Source organism: Cyphomyrmex costatus, unplaced genomic scaffold, assembly GCF_001594065.2.
Source record: "Cyphomyrmex costatus isolate MS0001 unplaced genomic scaffold, Ccosl1.0 scaffold20, whole genome shotgun sequence".
Classification (NCBI taxonomy): Eukaryota; Metazoa; Arthropoda; class Insecta; order Hymenoptera; family Formicidae; genus Cyphomyrmex; species Cyphomyrmex costatus.
The window spans coordinates 301,417-323,918 of record NW_017276039.1 but is presented as its reverse complement, the minus strand read 5'-3'; the positions used below and the strand labels follow the sequence as shown (position 1 = coordinate 323,918).

The 22,502-nt window shown below is 32.8% G+C and overlaps 5 protein-coding genes across 6 annotated transcripts; 3 read left to right on the top strand and 2 right to left on the bottom strand.

The window, feature by feature from the left end:
• Positions 1 to 770: 770 nt before the first annotated feature.
• Positions 771 to 3,293, bottom strand: wap (DDB1 and CUL4 associated factor wap). 2 transcript variants are annotated; one of them, XM_018539017.1, is made up of 4 exons: positions 3,124 to 3,293; positions 2,584 to 2,854; positions 1,651 to 2,203; positions 771 to 1,036 (listed from the first exon to the last, which is right to left on the bottom strand). In XM_018539017.1, exons 2-4 carry the CDS (start codon positions 2,834 to 2,836, stop codon positions 802 to 804), a joined length of 1,041 nt encoding a protein of 346 aa, XP_018394519.1. In that variant the 5' UTR covers positions 2,837 to 2,854; positions 3,124 to 3,293; the 3' UTR covers positions 771 to 801. The 2 variants fall into 2 exon arrangements, with proteins under 2 accessions (XP_018394519.1, XP_018394518.1); XM_018539016.1 differs by having other exon boundaries at positions 2,584 to 2,851.
• A 1,604-nt stretch (positions 3,294 to 4,897) lies between these two features.
• LOC108773265 (putative OPA3-like protein CG13603) lies at positions 4,898 to 6,101 on the top strand. The gene is made up of 3 exons (XM_018539019.1): positions 4,898 to 5,090; positions 5,246 to 5,435; positions 5,518 to 6,101. The coding sequence occupies exons 2-3, from the start codon at positions 5,294 to 5,296 to the stop codon at positions 6,033 to 6,035; spliced, it is 660 nt and encodes a 219-aa protein (XP_018394521.1). The 5' UTR covers positions 4,898 to 5,090; positions 5,246 to 5,293; the 3' UTR covers positions 6,036 to 6,101.
• A 1,157-nt stretch (positions 6,102 to 7,258) lies between these two features.
• On the top strand, positions 7,259 to 10,858 carry LOC108773250 (Phosphatidylinositol glycan anchor biosynthesis class N). The gene is made up of 8 exons (XM_018539000.1): positions 7,259 to 7,557; positions 7,849 to 8,069; positions 8,144 to 8,369; positions 8,454 to 8,739; positions 8,836 to 9,280; positions 9,375 to 9,711; positions 9,869 to 10,250; positions 10,427 to 10,858. The coding sequence occupies exons 1-8, from the start codon at positions 7,259 to 7,261 to the stop codon at positions 10,856 to 10,858; spliced, it is 2,628 nt and encodes an 875-aa protein (XP_018394502.1).
• Positions 10,859 to 11,435: 577 nt separating this feature from the next.
• Sf3b2 (splicing factor 3B subunit 2) lies at positions 11,436 to 14,441 on the bottom strand. The gene is made up of 3 exons (XM_018539032.1): positions 14,383 to 14,441; positions 11,627 to 13,678; positions 11,436 to 11,504 (listed from the first exon to the last, which is right to left on the bottom strand). Exons 2-3 carry the CDS (start codon positions 13,667 to 13,669, stop codon positions 11,436 to 11,438), a joined length of 2,112 nt encoding a protein of 703 aa, XP_018394534.1. The 5' UTR covers positions 13,670 to 13,678; positions 14,383 to 14,441.
• Positions 14,442 to 14,976: 535 nt separating this feature from the next.
• On the top strand, positions 14,977 to 20,911 carry DPCoAC (dephosphocoenzyme A carrier). Its single transcript, XM_018539034.1, has 6 exons — positions 14,977 to 15,069; positions 18,794 to 19,014; positions 19,274 to 19,599; positions 19,710 to 19,975; positions 20,281 to 20,455; positions 20,776 to 20,911. The coding sequence occupies exons 2-6, from the start codon at positions 18,862 to 18,864 to the stop codon at positions 20,909 to 20,911; spliced, it is 1,056 nt and encodes a 351-aa protein (XP_018394536.1). The 5' UTR covers positions 14,977 to 15,069; positions 18,794 to 18,861.
• Positions 20,912 to 22,502: the final 1,591 nt, after the last annotated feature.

Genomic DNA, 22,502 nt, shown 5'->3' with positions numbered 1-22,502 from the left:
ATTTGTAAATTATATGATATCTCATATAACAATATACGAGTATGTAATCATTTTTATAATTTTTAGTGTATTAATTATTGGTATACCTTCCTATAAATATCAATTCTAATCTTAAGTAATATATTTTAAATTTTCAATGAATATATGATGTAGATTAATTTGCGAGTTTAATATTCCTATCAATGACAATATAATCGTCGAGTACACAGTACATTCGTACGATGTCATTGTTTGTATAACTTCACATATAAAAAATTTACATCTATATAAAAATCTGTACATTACATACTAATAATTGCAATCATACGCGATCACATTCCATAGATTAGTTAATGCTACAATCTAATGACCCAATCTGATTACTGTAATAATTGCAAAATGGTTTTTTCTTGCCTATAACTATGTATGTATGTATATTCTTTACCTAACTATATATAACTTAAGAGAGATATTTAAAATGACTGATGTCTAATTAATTATACATGATAATTTAAGTATCCATAAATGAGAATACCTAATACTGAGCAATTTCTAACAAAAGACACCGTGAATCTTTTCATTTTTGTTTAACATTGGCAAATAACAAGGCTGGAAAGATGTATCTTTTGTTGGAAGAAAAATGTTCACTATTAAGTTTACAATATTTCTATAAACATATGTACACATAAATGAAATGTTTTATAATTATTGTTTCTATAACAAGTTACATATATCTATTACATTAATAATAAAAAAGTTCTAATATAGCAACAATCTTGAATATCTCAAGATGAAATAAATGCGTTTCAATAAAAAAGACAATTATACTCGGAGAATCTCTGCCGCTTTGTTGTAACAAATGGCTATCCAATCGGGCTGTGTGGCACCCCACTGAATCTGATTGACCTCGCCTTCTGCGGCGGTATAAGCGAGTATAGGATCCTCTATCGCTCTTGGCATTTGCTGTATATCCCAGATTAAAGCCTGATGATCATCACCGGCTGTGCAAATGTGACAGGACGAATGTGGGGCCCAAGCTATCCCATTAACGCTGGCCCTGTTAATTAATTAAAATTAAAATTAAATTAAAAGGGAAGAAATTAATTAAAGAAATTCTTTAATCTTCCAGAGCTGACATGAGTCTACACCTATTTAATTATAATCCTCCGGAACTGACTGTAAATCTATTGAATTCACTACATAGTGACTGATTCGATAATGTAGATTTTTATGAATAAAAATAAGTCAGCTTTTTCTATGAAGTGTGATATTAAATTAAAAAATACATTATTATACTTAAAAATTTACTATTATATCTCTCAATTCTTGTATTTATTATTGTAGCAATTACTATTTTACACAAAAATGTCAAATACTTAATTCACAATTTTTTTGCTACATTTGCAAATTTGGATTATTCTTATCAAAATACACTGTTCTTTTTTATACGAGTTATGTTACTTTAGTTCTTTGAAATTAATTAACGTCTTTTTATCAACATATATTACATGGGCTTCACAAATTCAGTAACTGTATTAGATTATTAGTTTTTATGTTATCTTTGAAGGATTAAAGAAACTCAGTATACCAAACATTTCTAGTATTGTAATATTAACTTGTATATTATAATGTATATATAAATAATAATATTAAATCAATTTATATATTAACCTGTGATTATTCAATCTTGCAACTGGCGTGCACGGCACTCGAACATCTAGAATGATAACTTCACAAGCGTCCATCGCTACAGTAGCGAGATAATTGGGATCCTGTTTGTTCCACGCTAATCGTAAAAGCGGAGTGTGCTGCGGATCTTCATAGATAATCGTCGAATGCTCCAAGTGTCGTAGATCAAACATCCTCACAGATCCATCAGCGCCAACAGAGGCAAACATGTCGCGACCACCTCCGGCACGGCTGAACGCGATATCATATACTTCCTTGTCGTGTGCAATCAGTTGCGTTTTCACGTGACCGCTGACCATATTTACTCGGCCCAAAACCTGCCCTGTCTCTAGTCCCCATATTGTGCAAGTGGTATCAATGCTAGAAGTTCCGATTAGATTAGGATCCACCTCGTTCCAGTCGAAAGATGTAAGCGGTGCACAGAAATCTGAGTTCTTATTGTTATTCAGGACACACTCTAAACGAGTCTCAGGTTCTGCAGCACGCCATACTCTCAGATAATCACCAGATGTTGCAAGAAGATCAGGAAGCTGACCTGATAAGAATTTTATTTATTAAGTAAGTCAGTAAAGCTACTTTATAATTAAACTATTTTATAATTAAATCACTTTGAAATTTTATAGTGTTAATCTGACCATCTGACTGTTCATTTACAAGATTTCTTAGAAACAGCTTAACTCTTTTGAATGCGTTTTCAACAATAGATATCTAAGGATCTTAGATCTATAGGTAAAATATAATTCAAACCAGTTGTTTACAAGGAAATTAAAAATAAATTTTAATGAAATTTTTCTAATATATATTATAGATTTTTCACAACATAGTTATAACTTTAGTTACATTTGTTGTAAAGAATTTATTTGATTATTGACATAAAGTCACAAGATAGTTAAATATGTATAAATAAGGAAGTACCTTTGCTGTCTGGGATCCACATAATTTTTGTAGTAGGATAAGGATGGTCAAATGTACTTTTAGCACTGAATTCAGATGTTTCTTCATCCAGTGAAACAATTTGTACTTTGTTATTATATTCTTCTACAAAGCTTCCCAATGCTAGACGAAATCTTTTGTCTGGCCTCACCGACCAGTTCATGCTGTACAATGGCCATGGTGCTTCGTATTTGTAAATTTCTTTTCGTTTTGGTGGTATAGTATGCATAGCCATGATGCCCTGATATTTCTGCTTTTGTCGCAACAAATATCATTTGACATTAATAATTACAGAAATATTTCGATAAAAGAATATTAAATTCTTTTTCATGGAAAGTAAAATGTAAAATATCTATGTGATACAAATTCAATTCGCTTATTCTTAAGAGAAAAAAAAACAACAGCAAAGACAAAATAAAAAAATTAAGCAATATAAGGATGAAAAGATATAATAATTTATATAAAATTTATTAATGTAAATTAAAATATTAATACAATCAATGAGAAAATTTATCGACTAACCTGATAATTGTATATTACAGGAGAATAACCACCACGAATAATCTGACTGCCAGAAAATTATATCTCTATGACCATCATAGCGTTAGGAAAAATAAATCATCTAAATATAAAGAATCCACTGTACACCGCGTATACAATCAAACCACGGAAGACGAAACAAAAAAAGTTGTTTGGGAAGCTCCGATAACGCCGTAATTAATATTCCGAATATAAAATGACGGCCTTTCAAATATCACAGCCGAAAGCGACTTTGAAATCTTTTGAATTCTTTCTCGAATTAATTGCAGTTTTGTTTATTTATGAAAAATGCAGCGAACTGCATAAACATAACGTTTTAGAATGTTTCATAAACACTACGACACTTGTCCGCTGGATAGGATGGCGGAAATATTTGTTTCACTTCCACTTATTGCACCGTGTGCACCAGTTCAGGTAGTGCAGAGATAAAGAACAAATTTGATAGATGCCTAGTGATTCCTAGTTCTATATAGGGTGCTTTCCGTTTCTCGCATATGGTGCATAATGCATGATTTATCCTTGTTGCTCATCAATGCTGCGTTCGGAAATATCACTCGAGTATCCCCGTGTATCGTCTTATCCTTGTTATTCATTCAATCAAACAAGGATAAGACGATACACGGGGGTACTCGAGTGATATTTCCGAACGCAGCACAAATATTAAACAAGAACATTGGATGCATCATGCGCGACGGAACGCACCTACAGTAAGTACGCATTGAAAATTGAGATTCAAGATTGAAAGATTAAAATTTGGCCAATTAAAATAATAGGAGCTAAAATTCCTTTATCCTCATTGGTCAAATTTCAATTTACAATCTTCAATTTCAATCTTCATGCTGTCTGATTCCGGCCTTAAGGCCCTCTTTCACCAACGCCGATTAACTTAATCGACGATTAGTCCATTGGAATTGACCAATAGTATTTATCATTTAGTTTTGACAACAGATGCGATTGGTCAATTCCAATGGACTAATCGTCGATTAAGTTAATCGGCGTTGGTGAAAGAGGCCTTAAATCTGTTCCGCCTGTTCTACAATATAGGGCGAGTTTTTTAATTCATCGATTGATTAATTGCATGATGCGTAGATGCAACATGTTGCACTTGCGCATCATGCGATTGATCAATCGATGAATTAAAAAACTCGCCCATATCTGTTTTTTGTTGAAGTAAAGAAATATCCATTTGTTTCATTTCAACTTATTGCACCATGTGCACTAGTTCCGACAGTGCAAGAACAAAAAACAGACCTATAGTCGCAAACTGTAAGAAACTGACCTATCATAGTCGATTATTTTTGTCGTATTCAACTGTGACTATTTTTTTACGACTTTATTCGAAAAGACAATAGGTCTGTTCGCGTTGCTTGCACTTTTTGCACTTACCATCTTCGCTTTCTTTCTTTTTAAAGCCGAATATACATCTATCTCACTTTAAGTGCAAAATTATTTGGGGATTTCATGCAACGCGAACAGACCTAATGAAAAGCGATCTGTTGCGGGATTCTCTAAACGTTTTTTCGATAATTGTTGTTATCGTTAACTAGCGACAGCCAATGAGAGCCGCGCTTTCTTTTAGGATTGTCCTGCCATTGACTGTTGCTAGTTAACGATAGCGACAATCATCGATAAAACGTCTAGAGAATCCCGCAACTGATTGGCTATCAGAGCCATTCGGTTTTAGAACGAATTTGCAAGCGCAAATTACACCACTATTGGCTGATTCACCTGCATATCTTGAGGGTTGAAAAGAGATCGTTATCGTTCGCGGGGATCCGCACTGATCCGCATATCCACAGTGATCTGTGATATGGTTGTGATGATGGAGTTTGCGTTCGGCATGGTAGATATCTGCTGACGGAAAGATATATCAAAATACATGCTTTGCAGCGACGTGCAATCTGTTATATTGTGTAACTCGTGATATCATTCTGATATAAATAATCAAGGTGAGATGACATGAGATCAGATCGCTGAATTATGAAATTATGTTTTACATACTTTTTTTTAATGATTCTAAAAAATGATGGGACTGTGATTTTATGTATATTAGATGTACATTATACATACATATATATATATATATACGGCAAAAATTTTTTAGGCTATCTAGAAAACAGATGAGAAAATACTGTAGCATTAATCGGTAAAGATGCCAGTCGGAGTATTTCCAGCCCTCAAATTGGGTGTACTGTTTGTCAAACAGATCAGTAAACCTTTAGCTAAATTTCTTGTCAATCAAGCAAAAAGTCGTCCTATTTTCAGAACTTATTTCATCATACCACCCGCTCAATGTAAGTATACTTTCATTTTTCGCATGTGATGCACAAGTTTACTGTTATAAGACGTAACCATAATTGTTTTGCATATTTACAGTTTATCATTGGGCAGAAGTAAAAGCAAAAATGTATGTCATGAATCTTGGTAAGCCTACAAAGGTTGCCAAGTTAAATGAAGCAATGGCAATCGAATTAGGCGCCAGTCTAATAGGTGAATTGATTATCTTCAGTGTAGCTGGAGCATGTGTGATATTGGAGTACAACAGGCAAGTCACAAAAGAGACGAAGAAAGAGGAGCTCCGTCAAATGCAAATACAAAAGTTTACGGATGATATTCAAGCGTTACATAACATTTCATTACAACAAGAAACACAAATTCACTATTTACAAAATGCAATCCATGAATTAGCAAAACATACGAAGCACAAGCTACCTGAACTGATTTCACGGCCAACAAATAATAGCAGTAATAATTTAGAAGACGATATGAGAAAGAATTATAATAAAAATAGCAACAATTCAATGGAAGCAAATCCAGGAAGTGAGAACACATCGTTAATACAGCGTGCTATAGTGTATTATAATAAAGAATTGAAAGAAGATAAGCTTAGATAAGTGATATTTTATACTTCTTTTCAAGATGTACGAAATACAATACGTACATATTTGAAAATATAGATGTTTCCCATTGGCATTGGATTTTATGCATTCGTAACATTGAGCTGTACATAACAAAGTCATGTGTTGCAATCTTTTTGGATTGTAATAACAAGTGCTAAACCTAAATAAGGATTTAGATACTTTTCTTCTGTAAAAATACATCTTTCTGCCTATGTATACATAAATAATTTTTAAATGTAGATATGTGTGATAATAAAATTTACACAGAAAAATTACAATCTTCTTCTTCTTCTTCATATATTATTTTTCTTTATTATTCTTTTTTATATATAATACGTATATATTATAAATTCAATAAAATTTTTTGTTATTGCATAAATAAGTGATAAACATTAAAATAAAATTAGTTTTTTTTTTTTTTAGAAAAAAACAGTAATTACAGTTTTAAATAAAATTTATAGTCTACAATAATTTTATTACATTTTTGTCGGTAATAAAGAGGTTGATAATTACCAACAGTCAATAACGTACCAATTGTATACATACATAAACGAAATATAAAAAAATTCCAAAATATTTTAAATTTAAAAAATAAAAATATATAATCAAAAGATATAAGCGTTATTTTCTATTCGATTATATTATATTCTTTCTCCAATACTATATATATTTATTTACATTATGCAGGTTGTTGCCGGTTATAGACACTAAGGCCCTGTGCACAATGGAGGAAATATTAGAGAAATATATATATACTATATAGTAATTATAAATATTAAGATTTTAACCTATCAGATACCAATTACATCGGAATATACGGTTTCTGTTGTGTGATAAGTCGAAATCTTAATATTTATTCCTATTCCTAATATTTATTCTATTGTGCGCAGGCCTAAGTTATAGATTTGTATTGTATGCTATTGCATAAATATATATATATACGTGTATATATATATGTGTATTCATATATATATAAATATATATATATATATGAATACACATATATATATATGTGTGTGTATATAAGAAAAAGAAAGTTAAAGAGAGCCACGTAAGATGTATATGGAGTACAGAGCGCGACTAATACAAATTTAATACTTTCGTTCGATATTTCAAATCGATTTGTCAGTATATTTCTGCTAAGGTAGTATGACATACACCGTGTTGTGTCAAATCCCGAGTATACCTCAATCTTACAAACCTTAAAATTGTTAAGGATGTTTATAAAAAGGAAGAAATTAGATGTTGCAGAAAGTGAATTGTCTGAAAATACAAAAAAGTTTCACAAGAAACAATGGCTCGAAATGGGAAACAATTATCTATTCGCTCTGTGGGGGTTAACTATGCATTTAATTCTATTATGGGGTGTATTAGATGTTAACTTTCATTCACCTATTATTAGAGGAATGCCAATTGTACCGGCGCCTAAGGGAGCACCAGCTAAAAGACTGCTATTATTTGTAGCGGATGGTCTGAGATTTCAGACATTTATAGAAAAGCCACCACCTTATCTCAGGTATTTTACAGAACTTGTTTACTCTTGTTTATTATTTAAAAGCAATGCCAAAGTTCCATTATTTCATATAATTTAATTTAATTTTAATTTTATTAATGTTTTTGTTTGGAAAAGTAAAAATTTAATTTATTTTAATAAATATTATATATTATATATTAATATACAATTTTTTATTGTTTATATTTATTGTATGCAATTATATCATATATTATAATATTAAGAATATTGATTTATTGTAGTTTTGCTTCAATATTTTATTTTATTAGATAAAATAAATAATTATTTTTTTAGGGATGCAATGAAGAATAGGGGTGTTTGGGGAATATCTCACACAAGAGTACCTACTGAATCAAGACCAGGACATGTTGCAATTGCTGCAGGACTGTATGAAGATCCTAGTGCCATTTTCAAAGGATGGCAGGATAATCCAGTTGATTTTGATTCTGTTTTCAATCAAAGTCATGCAACTTGGGCTTGGGGCAGTCCAGATATAATACCAATATTTACAAAAGGTATTCTAAAAAAAAATGCAACAGCATTGTTATTCATTATTTCTCATGCTTATTTTGAAATTTTGAAAAGTTAGATAGCAAACACAATGTTTATGGACAGAGTTATCCATCTACGTGGCAGGATTTTGATACAAAATTAAGTAATCAAACAAGACGTTTGGACTCCTGGGTGTTTGATGCTTATTTGAAATGGCTACAGTCTTCAGTGGCCGAGACAGTCAGAAATCAAAACGGAATCATTCTGTTCTTTCATCTGCTCGGATGTGACACTCTGGGACATGCTAATAAACCAAATTCCAGGTATCCGAGTTATTTTAGATTAATGTTATTGATTACTATTGTTTTCAAAATACAGACTTATTAAAAAGAAAATTTTGAGATTAGAGAGTATGTGGACAACATGAACTACGTCGATCAGAGGATTGAAGAGACTGTAAATGCAACAGAAGACTTTTTTGGAAAGGACACCACCGCTTATATATTCACATCAGATCACGGAATGACTGATTGGGGATCTCATGGAAGTGGTTTGCCATCTGAAACTGAAACGCCATTAGTCACTTGGGGAGCAGGAGTAAAATCATCTGGTTTTCGTCAAGACGTTGAACAAGCGAGTATAACTCCCTTGATAGCGTCCCTAATAGGAATTCCTATTCCTATAAATAATGAAGTAAGTATTTATGTAACATAACATTAAGATCAGACTTATATACTTTATACATGTCCATATACTATATAAAGTATTTATCCATAAAATACTTTTTAGGGTGCACTACCATGGCAGTATTTCAATTTGGATAATCGTGAATATGTTGCATATTCTTTAATCAGCAATGTGAAACAACTAATGCATCAAATAACAGAAAATCGAGTGATAAGTTGTCAAGATAGTGATTATACTGATTGGCGAGAGACACAGATAAATGATAAAATTCGTAAAGCTCAACAACATATCAGTAAAAGAAATATAATGGCAGGAATTCGAGAAGGCAATGATGCAATTCGTTTTAGCAAGGAAGCCTTGTTGTATTTCAGATTATATCAACGTATACGATTTTTAATATATTTATCGATAATGTGGCTTAGCTGGATAGTTATATTATTCTTTAAAATAGCTGGAGCAAAGCGTCAATATTCGCGAATATTTCTTCTGCGATTAGTAAACATTGGATTTCCATGTTTATTAATAATAATGTTAACTGTACATATAAGTGAGTAATTATTTCCAAACAAAATGTATTAAGTAAATCAGTAATTTTATTTGAAGAATGAACATTTTATTTATACATTAATTTTTATTTACAGTGTCCAATTGCAACAACTGGAGATTACCATGCTATGCAACCTTTGCTATAATATCCGCATGGCTTGCCGTTACTACTTATATTACATCGACGCCTGTATTTACAGATACGAGCACACAAACGCTAGTCATAGATATTGGAGGCACTCTGTTACTACTAGTGATAATATTTGCTGGATTAACATATAGATTTGCTTTCAGTATAGGAATACTTTTACTTTTATTAATTCGAGTAATAAAGTCAGAAGATATACCAACTTCTATGATTTGGACTTCGATTGCACTATGTGTATTTCCATTACTACCTGTCGTAGAACCATATTCAAACATTTATATTGTGTAAGTTTATCTTGTAAATGTAATCAAGTAATATCGCAACTACATCAATGAAAAAAATTATCTTTTTTCTGTCTTCTAATTAATGATATTGGAAAAGAATACATAAGAATTTTTTATAAAAATCTTTTGACTGATTTAATATCTTTATCGATTTCAGGATGATTGGTGTATGTATAGCAATAGCGATACTATTTATTAATGAGATGTCACAAAGTCGGAGAATAATGGAAATTGTACGTCTAGTCATCACAAGTTTTATATATATGGAGTTCATTGATGGCCGATATTGGATATCATGGATTATCCTGCTGACTACACCATTAAGTATTTGGTGTCATCCAATAGAGGTCAAAAAAAGAACGCTGGGCATAATGCTCGGATTTTTCTGTTCTTTTACGTTGTTGTCGGCTTCTTACGAGCCGATTTTCTTCATGACTCTTACAATTAATTTAATTTCCTGGTTAGAAGCTACTACAACTACCTCAAAGATCTCAGGAGAACAAAACATCACAGAAGACTTGATCAAAGCGGCGTTTTTCGTATCCTTTTATCATCTTTCAGAAAAATGTTTTAAACACATAGAATTTTTTAATAAAATAATTATATTTATACCTGTATTAATTGGAGTGTTAAGGAATTAATTTTGTAGCATTCCTCTCTTGATTTATACATATAATAGACACAACTTATATATATCCTTAATATTTTAATATAGATGTTATATGTATTATTGTGCTTCTTCGGCATGGGTAATATGGCAAGCATCAGTTCATTCGATCCGTCTTGGACGCGTCACTTTATCACCGTCTTCTCCCCATATCTAATGACGTCCTTGATACTTCTTAAACTTAGCATTCCTTTGATATTAGTGGGATGCGTGAGCTACATCTTAGAATTGAGAGAATGTAAAAAGCCAAACTCTTTAGCTGTTCTCTTTTTAGGCGATTGTTTGTCATTGCCTTTGATGTATTGTGTCACACCATATGGCAGTTGGCTCGACATCGGTACTGCTATCAGTAAATTTATTATTGCTATCTCTCTTCCTTGTCTTTTTGTATGCTTACGAGGTCTTTCGCATCCACTTATAAAACCGGATTTTGAACGATTTTGGATCGGCCCATTATCTCAAAAGAAACATATCGTATAGAATTTTTTATATGATTAGGAAAATTAAACTAATAACTGTGCTTTAAAAGTATATGTCTATATATATGTTTCTTACTGTCATTTACATTTAAATAGCTGACAAATTTGATTTAAAAAATTGAACAAATACATCTCTGTGCCTGTATGTGTGTGTATGTATGTGTATATATTCGACTGTCGGCCTACTGTGTTTGTTACTGCCATTACATTGAAATATCTGATAAATTCGATTTACAAAAATCAAACAAACCTATCTGTGTGTATATTTGTATTCGACTGAAATCTACATTCTCTTATATAATTTATTTGTATTACATAAAAATAGATAATTATATTTATTGGAAAATATATATGTAATTATTCAAGTATCGTTATCATTGATTTATTCACCAACATGCACAGTTAATACGACTTTTCACTTGTATGTCATGTAAATATGAGATATAAGAAAGTTATTTTTTTAAATGTAATTTTATCAACACATACATTAAAGTGATATATTGACTAATCATTTTTAATGCAATCTCAAACAATTTAATTTCTATAATATAGTACATATAATTAGAGAAATAATACATTTAAAATTTGAATTCTTTATACTTCTTGGATGTCTTTGTATCTTGGATTTGCTGGCGTTTGCGTTTGCTCTGCAACAGAAAACAATCAATATAACTCAAAATTAACATAATGGAAAACAATTTTATTTCATTTAAAAATCAAATCTATATATTTACACATGCATATAGATAAAGATTTGTTGTATAAGTACCTTCTGTCGTTGTACATGATCTTGCAGCATGTCTGACAAGTCTTCTCTCCTGAGATGTGCTTGTCTTGACCTCATTGTTTCCTCATACCTGGATGCCATTGCCTCGGAGTCAAGATCCAATTCGCTAGGATCCAATGTCAATTCCACTGCGCCGTCTTTCTCCGCTCGAGCATCGCTTGCGCTGCCGCTGATGGCACTGCGACGTGCAGCGATCACGGACGGCGGTGCCTGGCCACCTGCCGCACCTGTCATATCGTATACGTGGGTACTGCCCATCATACTAGCGCCTAGACCCTCCGTGCGTCGTTCTTGTAGCACTGTATAGAGCGCGGGTGTGTCACCGCCTTCCATCTCGCTTTCAATCTTCTTTTTCCTCAGCTCAATTGTCTCTGGAGTCTCTAAACCTGCTGGGATCGACGTGATGCCGCTCGGTGTGATCAGGCCCTCAGCACCGGGAGTAACCAATCCGCTAGCATCTCCATCTCCATCCTTTCCTTCACCGTCGCCACCTTCGCCACCCTCCTCAGCATCCTCATCCTCGTCCTCGTCACCTGATGATTCTGACTCAGGTTCACCCCACATTCCCCGGTCTACTTCCTCATCCATCGCATCCGCACCAGATGTGCGCGATATACCAAACACGTCTCCGTAGAGTGGCCTTCCTGTTTCGTCTACTGGCGGTTTTCCCCATCCACCCGCGTGATAGCCGAACGCGCAACCCTCTGGAATAGGTGCGTTCAAACCGGGTATTTTGAGATTTGGATAACTCGGCGGTGGCCCATAACGTTGCATAGCTATGAGCCATGGCGGTGGTACTTTCTGACAATTTGGTCCCACTGGCATACCTAAAGCTGTACGCAGCTCATCTGATAACTCTCCAGGTTTCTTCTCCTTCAAGCGCGTCTCAAATTCTTTACCCTCGTAATAGAGATCGCCGTGGATCGTCATACGTGGCTTAGTCTGCCACTTGAAGAATGCGTCATGTAATTTCTGATAATCAATGTCAATCTTTCCTAGTTTGGGTCGCGCTCGCTCTCGCATCTTTGCCTTTAGCGTACGTGTGTCATCGCGCTCTTGCAAGCTTGCCCTCATCTCCGTGATCCCGGTGCGTTTTATAAAGTCTGGTAAATCAAACGGCGGTTTCTCTATTCCTCGTTTGCCTTGAAGATACTTACGCTTGAAGCACCAATGCCTCGGCACCGGAACTGTGTTTCGGTGTGCTTTCAACTGCACGAGTAACTTTGGATCTCGCGCAGTAACATCGTGCATCTCTACGACATCAGGACGACCTACCAGTTGCTTCAATTCCGCCACGCTCAGTCGTGTCAATCTTTTGAGCTTGCGCTTAGACAAACGCGGCGCACCGTTCTCTCCTGTGCCCTGTTGCTGCTGTTGCTGATTCCCCTCATCATCAAAGTCGTCCAACAATGGTACCTTACTTGGTATGCCAGTGCCAGAGGATTGTATATTTGTTACTGGTGGATACTGTCCGATAGGTTCGCCCTTATCAGCTGCATCATTCGGACTCGGTTCTGGCTCCACCAGTTTAAATGCTTCAAAGACTCTGGCAAATTGACGATACATAGGCTCTAAGTCGCTTATACTTGGTATCTCCTGTATATACTCTATCTCGGGCATATTATCTTTATTCTTGCCTTCTTCCATGCTATCCTTCTTCTGTTCAGAGTCCTTCTTTTCTGCATTGTGCCTTTTCCTCTTTGACTTTTTCTTCTTTTTCGTCTTGCTGGATTTGGATTCTACTTTCTCGGTCGCTGGTTCCAGTTCTGACATAACGTCTTCTATATGAGAAACATCCTCACGATCATCATTTGGTGATTTACTTATAGAAACAATGTCATTTGGATCTCCGCCTACTTCCTTGGCTCTCTCTGTTTTAAATGCCAGAGCTTGTTCTAAAGCAGCTGGTAATTTAACAGAGTCACTGTTTTCATCTCCAACACCATTATCAACATTCTGACTTGACAACTCTGATGGAGGAGCCACCTTCAAGCTCAAAAGACTCGGAAGAATTTTTGCATCCATGCTGAACAACTGAAATAAAAGATCTGTTTCTTATATAACTCAACCACTTTTTGTACATAAAGTAAAATAAATGTTTTAAATTGTAAAAGGTAAAAAAATTCTGCAGCAAGCTGTACAGCAATAAAATGCAAATCTTGAGATTGTGAGCTAAGAATAACAGATAACATCCATCAGGAGGTAGTTTAACCAAAGTAAGCAGTTTGCTTACACATTGCATGCTCCAACATATACTAAACATGTTTCTATCATTATATTATACTCATTCCAATAAATATGTAGGAATAAATGAACTTTTAGATGTTCAAGCTGCAAACGTAACTCTGTCTCTTGGTTACCAATTATGAACGTTATCTATCATCCTAAGCTCATAATCTTAACTATAGCTATATACAATGGGGTCTCCGCAGTGCAATTTAAATCAAGATTTTTTAGTGTTTCCGAACTTTTCTTTTTCTTTAAACTTACATATTTCGAAGCTTCTTGATTTTATCGATTTTTACACATTATTGACTTGTTCCATAATTTTCTATCGATTAAAAAAAAATTAATTGAAATATGTCCGTTTTTACGTACTAGAATTTTCACACTTGTTAAATTTCAAGCATATTTATGCGAAGCGAACAAACCTTCTGTTTATTTCGTTTCTACAAATTGATTCACTACTGTAAATGTAACATGACAGAGACGAAATTGAAGTTCAAATATGTTTATACCTGCAAACGTGTCGAGCAGATGTCTAATACATGTGAGTATGTACGTCAATATGTACGTAGTCTTTATTATTTTTTCACTAAACACCTTTTTTATTTTTCACTAAACTCCTTAAAATCTTACTCCCCGGCACTTCTTTTACGTGCGAACCGTAATCGCTGGTAATCGCTCAACAATTATCACGAATTATCTTGATTCAAGATTGGAAATTCCTTCCATTTCATCGAAAAGCAATTAACACAATAAAGAACTAGTCAGACGCCTAGGGACATTAAAGTCGAAAGCATGCGTGCAGAATAATCAGCCAATCAAGTGCCACAAATATGAAAAAGATGTCACGTCGGAAGACTAGAGATGGCGCCAGGTGACACAAATTGTATTCACATCTATACGTCAAATGCCCCATGACGCAAAATCGACCGCAGGGTGGCGCAGAGAGCGTTCGATAAAAACGCTTTCAGCATTTCTATCCTTGTTTGACGCAGCCTTTTATCGTCCACGCACTGACAGTTGGCATTGTTGGTAGTGGGAGAATTGGTGTATATTGGTGATCGGAATTTGGGGGGGGGGGGCAGTCTGTAAACCGTCCAAACGTCGGGGATGATCAGGCGGAGCTGAAGAGGACACCAGTGAATACGTGTCAAGGAAATTCGATCCAAAGTACTATTATTCGGAGCGCAGACAGTAAGGTTAGTTCGTTTATTTGCGTCGCAAAAAATGCTAATCGATAAGCCCACGGATTAAATTTGACTTTTTTCTTTCTCTTTATTTTACCTCACTTTCTCGCTGTTATGTACTTCGATGATCGTCGTTGTCACTCCGGTTTTTTTTTTTTAAGCAAAATGGAAGAGGACACTGAGTGTTTTCGTTTTGTGTGTAGACACAAAATCAACCTGTTTGCGATAAATTCGAATCGACGATCGTAATTAATCAAGTGTATATACATGTCTGGTATACACATGTTTTACGTCGCCGTTCTAACGCACTTTGCACGGTGACTTGTCATCCTTGCCGAAATTGCCATAAATAGAGAGAGAAATTTTATCAAACGTCATAATATGTTTTAGCGAAGTAGTTTGCCATTAGCATCGACATTTTTGATCAATTACCTTGTTGAACAAAGTCCAAAAGACATGTCTGAATGGGCAATGTTTTTCAATTTCACATCGTTCATTACTTTAACTTTAATAGGCATAATTATTTAATTGATAATATACGTAATGGAAAATTGTATGGACTTACCTAAGATGATTGCTAACACAGCGTGACATCTTTGATTCAATGTAGAGTTATTTTTAGCATTTTAGTCTGCCAGATATTATTTCTTTAATGAAATACTGAACATTTTGGATGATAATGAAATTAAATTTGACAACAAAATTGGAAATTTGTCGATAATTACTTTTATTTTAATTTCTATGTAATATTAATTAGTATTATTTAAAAACTTTATATCAGTGAAAGATATATCATTATTCTTATAACGATACAAAATAATCAATAGAAATTTTTATATACGATTATTTAATTTCAATTTTGATTTTAATTTTTTACTAATAAATTTATGTATTAACGAAGGATATTACATAATCTTTTTAACGATACAAAAAATGATTAAGAAAATTGAATTTCTCGTTAATATTAAACTTTTGGTCACAAATAATCTTGGCGTTTATTAATTGCACGCGGATCGAAACATTAGCTGTTTGTTTGTCACAGCTCACGATGTGAGCTGTGACAACATTTACTTATGATAATCTCGCACGCGCTTTGCATACCTATTGCGATTCGTTTCCCCCGTGCTCCAATCACAATCAATCCAATTTTTTTTGCCGTCTGTTTCGTATCTTCGTTCGCAAATAGATTTTCAAGTACCGATAACAGATAAACAGACACGTTACATAATATCCTCGTATTTTCACAGCGTTACGTTGTACAGCGTTTTATAATGAATTGAGATCACTCCGAGAATTAGATTTGATTTTCGTCTAACTTGCGTCATTTATAAGCTGAAAGTATACCTGGAATTCTAATTGTGAGCTGCAAACACAGCGAGAATATCGTGCATTTTCTTAGAACATTTTTTATCGTAAAAATCCTTCATTAACAAATTACCAAAATTATTAAAATTAACTCCTTCAGACCTGAATTAAATTAAACCATTAAAATAAAAAAAAATTAATTTAAAAACATTTATTGGAATCATTAGAATGAAAAAAATTAGTTAAATAAATATTATATTAATTTTAGTTAAATAAAATTTTAATTTTTTTAATTCAACATATAAAAATTCTTTAATAAATATTCATCAAGTAATTCATATTAACGATTAATTTTTTTCGTAATTTAAATTATGTTTTCAATATATACATTATTATATTGTATATGTTTTATCTTTGATGATGTCGATAAAATTAAGTAATTTTAACAGAAAGTGCTTCCAAATTTGATATTATAATGTGCGCTGAAGGGGTTAATTTAATTAATTTTGAAAAAAGAAATAAATATCGTACTTGGAGCTATTCAGATTTAATCTATTGTTTACAAAGGTTTGCTCTCTATTTTTGATCCCTATTTACATCTTAAAATTTCAGATGCAAATCATTTCATGCTGATGTAGCGAAGACATCGTTAAGTTTATTCTGGATGTAATCTCACAAATCATTCCAGTAGATCCTAAAAATACTCCAACATCCCGGCCCACTTAAGCAAATTATTTACTAAAATCTTCGCGTCAAGCAAATTTCTTAAACATTTAGAGCTTCGAAAATATATTCATATTCCTGTTTGTGGAATCAAATAACCAGCATTCATCTCGTCGCGTGACTACGCATAAATACAGTCGTATATGTACATACATGCTGCCGTATGCTTCTCAATGCATGATTATTATCATGTTGTAACGCATGACAAGGACGCGTTCATGAGAGAGAGAGAGAGAGAGAGAGAGAGAGAGAGAGAGAGAGAGAAGATTTCTCTTAAATATCAAAGTTCTGAAAGCTTTCTCGTAAATTAGGAAAACTGTAATTTAATAAAATTTTATCTAAACAAACCGGGTCAAAGATATTACATGTTTCTTGACTATTATTTCTATTTAATATTTAGAAAGTTTTTTCAGAACAAAAAATTGACGTTGCTTGTTTCTGTAATGCGCAGTGCTTTATTAATGTAAATTTATTGTTTAGCGAATTGTTCTGCATAATTGAGTTTTAAATTTCAATAAAAATGAGGTATCACGAGCAAAGTGATAGATCTCTTCTTTTTTTATCTTTTTGTAGAGAACTTGTTATCTCTCTAAAAAAATAGTGGCGATAATCTTGCTCTGCTAAAATCTCTTGTGGGATTGTAATTGGCGTAGCAACCGATAAAAGATGATACTTCGAAGATATTTTTGGTCAACGGTATATAGATGCAAAAAATGATTATCTAATTTGCATGTACATACGTCATAAGCGGATGTTTACGCGCGATGCAGAGATGTTTGTAAGAATTTTTCATCTGGTTTTTTTGCATCACGCATTTTATAAACTTGCAATTAACAACAAGAAAGACAATACTTATTCAAAAACTTATGCAAAATTGCAACTGAAAAATAATTCTTATCAGCGTCATTAAAGAGTCGCTTCCTTCCTGTTCTAATTGATATTCATCGTTTAAGTCATTTTTACATTTACGTTTAAAATATTTCAACAAAAATAACGTTGAAAAGCTTGATGGAAAATATTGTTCTTTGCTTTTTAGCACAAATTATGTTAGTTTTTCACAACTTTAAACGTAAAATATAAAATATGATATATTTCAGAGGAAATGTTGTCGGGAAGCGTATAAAAATTATTTTCTTCGAATTTATTTATATGAATGTTAGAGTTTCCTATATTTGTTGTAAAGTACAAGTCGTACAGTTTGTACTTTGATCTTATTGACGTCAGTATTACCTAACTATAAGCACATGATAGTATTAAATTTAAATTCCTAATCTACTTGGAGAGATGCGGAATTCTTATATTCCTTCATTATTAGAATATAATCTATTGTTTTTGTCCTTCAAATTCTATTTTCTTTATTGATATTTGTTTTTTAAATTTCTTTTGTTTTATTGTGATCATAAATTGTGTCAAGATATTATCGAGTTATCATAAATTGTATCAGAAATTTACAAATGATATGATTGGTTTCGGGCGATCATTTCATAAGAAAATTAATTATAAGGAATTATAATTTAAAAAGATAGATGAGATTTTTATTCTAATATCTTTAATTCTTCTAATTTTTAAGCTTTTTGAGTGAATCGATTTAAACGTTCAAATCTTAAGATTCGAAAATTGTTTTTTTTTCCATTTAATTTCGTATTACTTAACCTTCATAAGGCAAATATACCATATTTACAGTGTCATTTTGTATCGGTGTTAACAGTACGAAAAGGAAAACGGCGATTTCTGTATGAGAGACTATCGGTAACGGAACAATACGGTGTGCCAGAGATGAGTGGGCATGCAACCCGTTCCGGAGAGGGTGGTCAAGCGGTTCTTGAACGTATTCAGGTGTCCGTGCTGCCTATCGCTGGAAAACACACCTCGTCGGCATTACCTACCACATCCGCCCCATTGATGGAGAGGCAAGATGTGGATATTACAGTAAGAAAATACATTCAACTCTATATTCGTTAAAATATAAAAAAAAGTAATACTAAAGTGTATACATTTTTAAATTGTCCGATATAATTAATACTAAAACTTGTATGAAAGTTGTATATTAAAACTTGTATTAAACTTATATACATTTTAATATAATTTAAGATAACATTATACTAGTTGTAACATAGTTATAATTAATAATCATACTTGTTATTAATTTTTTACCGACAAAAAATAATTTCCTGTATATATATTATAGAGCAAACAGAAAAAATGTACTGGAAAGGAGATTTCCAATACTCAAAGAGTCTGGACGAGTCTGGTATCCGGTGCGATAGCAGGAGCTTTGGCAAAGACTACAATAGCACCGTTAGATCGTACAAAAATCAATTTTCAAATTTCGAAGCAGCCCTATTCGGCCAGAGCAGCGATAGGATTCTTAACTACAGCGATGCGCACTGAAGGTCTCCTCAGTCTGTGGCGTGGAAACAGCGCTACCATGGTCAGAATAGTACCATATTCGGCGGTACAGTTTACGGCGCACGAACAGTGGAAAAGAATTCTGAATGTGAACGGCGCGGAAAGGTATTACATGAAAAATTCTGAAACATTTTTAATAAACAAAAAAATTTTTATTACGATTTAAGTGAGGATATTGTATGCAAATTTTATTCCAGTGTTATGAATATTTACAGAGAAAAGCCATGGGCGAGTTTCCTGGCAGGCGCACTCGCAGGTGTGACGTCGCAGACTATGACTTATCCATTGGATTTGATGCGGGCGAGAATGGCGGTAACTCTGAAGGCCGAATACAAGACTCTGCGACAGGCGTTCTGGCGAATGTATAAAGAAGAGGGAATATTGGCGTCCTATCGTGGTTTTACCGCTACAATTCTCGGTGCCATCCCATATGCCGGTTGCAGTTTCTTCACGTACGACATGCTGAGAAACTTATTGTCTGGTGAGTTCCGTTCACATGATGAATTCCTTTGACGCCCGTCGACGGTGGCGGTGCTTGTACTCACATACATACACACATACACATACAATATGCGAAAAAAAGACAGTCGAGGGTTATACGAATGAGAGTGGCTGTTGTATATGATCGTAAAGCAGGGTACCGATGGGGCACGTCGGGGGCACCCTGTTTCCCCTGATATTGGGACGGTACTAACTTTAATAGCGACGCGAGACAAGCCCGACCGGCGGCGTATTTCGAAGTGCTGCGTGCTTCATGTTCGATGATGGCTACGTGTCGATGAACAGTGTACACGGTGACTATTCCGGGATTCTCGACCTCGCTCATTTGCGGCGGCATCGCTGGAATGGTCGGTCAGACAAGCAGCTACCCACTGGATATTGTGCGGCGGAGAATGCAGACGTCAGCGATCAAGGGCCAGCATTATCACACGGTCACGTCAACTATCGTGAAAATTTATACGTGAGTATTTATGCATTAAAGATACTAATTTATTTCAAAATAATAGAGTACAGCAACTATCTAATTATGTTGAATAAATAAATTATTAATAAAGTTAATATTAAAATTATATATTGATAAAAAAAAAATAAAATAAAATATCTTTTAAATTTGAAGAAATAAAAGAAAAGAATTTAAATTTATATTTAATAATATATTTATTTACAGTCACACATAAATTTGATGCATTTAACAGCATAATGTGTCATTTTTTATACAATAAATGTAATTTTACATTTATACAAAATTATATTGATAAATTATCGTTATGCGTGTTACAGGGAAGAAGGAATAATGGCTTTTTATAAAGGCTTAAGCATGAATTGGGTAAAGGGTCCTATTGCTGTTGGAATAAGCTTTGCCACACACGATACAATACGGGATACATTGAGAAAAATTATTTGTGAAGATACATAGGAGATTAATGAAATAAACATTGAAAGTTTGGAATTATTATGGAATAATACCAACCAATAATTATAATTAATAATTATACTTAATTATAATTATATTAATTAAAATTATTGTTTGACTGATATATCCAAATATTCCACTTATATAATTATTAATTTCCATTTACATAATTATATAAGTAATAATTGTAATTATTAATCATTAATTAATCATGAATTATGATTAGTTAGTAATCATAATTTCATCTTTTAACATGAATCATAATGAAATATATCAGTGGACGTTTCCTCAAATTTTCACTTTACAAAAGAAAAAGAATGAAAACTCTTGCACGAAGTGTCATCGATATTTGATAGCAAGAAATAATATTGCAGTAGATGCATTATTATTATTATCAATATAAGGAAAATAATTAGTTTGTTGATTTGTGAGGGTATTTTGCCAAAAACCAACGCAGAAGATCATTAGTACAAATTGTTAAATATTATGTACATATTGTTATTCCAAACATTATAGAAATCGTTGAACAGTTGGAGAGATGTAATACCTGTAGATGTAGATACCAAATCGTAATATAAATATTGTGCGTAAGTAATGTAAAAGTATGATTTTTAGCTTGTCTTAATTAGATATCTTCGGATATGTGATTAAAAATAGTTTATATATATATATATATATATAAATATAACTTTTCTGACTTGCCTTAAATGTTTTACAAGTTCTATAATAAAAGCAAACAACAAACTGTGGTATAATTGCATTCGAAATCATGTGTATAATCGTGTATATGGCACATTTACTTTGAAGATCGAAATACTCAAAGAGAATTCTCGATGATTTCCTTAAAAGCTTGTGTAAAATAGAAATATTGTACAGTTTTTAAGATAAATTGCGCCTGAAATTGGTGTTCAGATTATATTTTATTTGATCGTTATATTCGTAGCGTAATTGATTGATTTATTTTGATGCTGCAATGACTAATCTACATCTGTTTTTTTAACAAAGACTGCAACTGATAGCGACAATAAAGTTTAAAACGTGAACATCGTAAAAAAAATAGACATAACATTATATTGCTATGAATCTATATTACAATTTATTAATGTTAAAAAATAGATTTGTATATTTGCTTTATTTACACACACATTTAACTATCTTGCAACCAAATACTTTCAAGTATTTTGTATATATTCTTAAATGCCTATTATATTTTATGTTTAAATGTAAAATTAATGTAATAAAAAGTGAAAAAAAGAAAAGCATACATGATTGCATGTTGTCGAAAAGACATTGTTTTATAGTCAATACAAAAAAATTATGGCTTTCTCTATATTTTTTCAATACTTTATATTTAAATGGAATTATTAATAAATTCTATCTCTCTCTCTTTGATAATGCACGTTTTCTAGCGATCAGTTTTTGAAAATTTTCAGAATTATTGTAAATTATAATACACACATTGCATTGTAAAAAATGATTTATTAAAAAATTTTGTAGCTTGTTTGCGATCATTGTATTGGTTATATATAATGTAAAATCATTTAGTAAATATATAAATTTTATACAGTGTACAGTTTTTTATTTCATTTATATC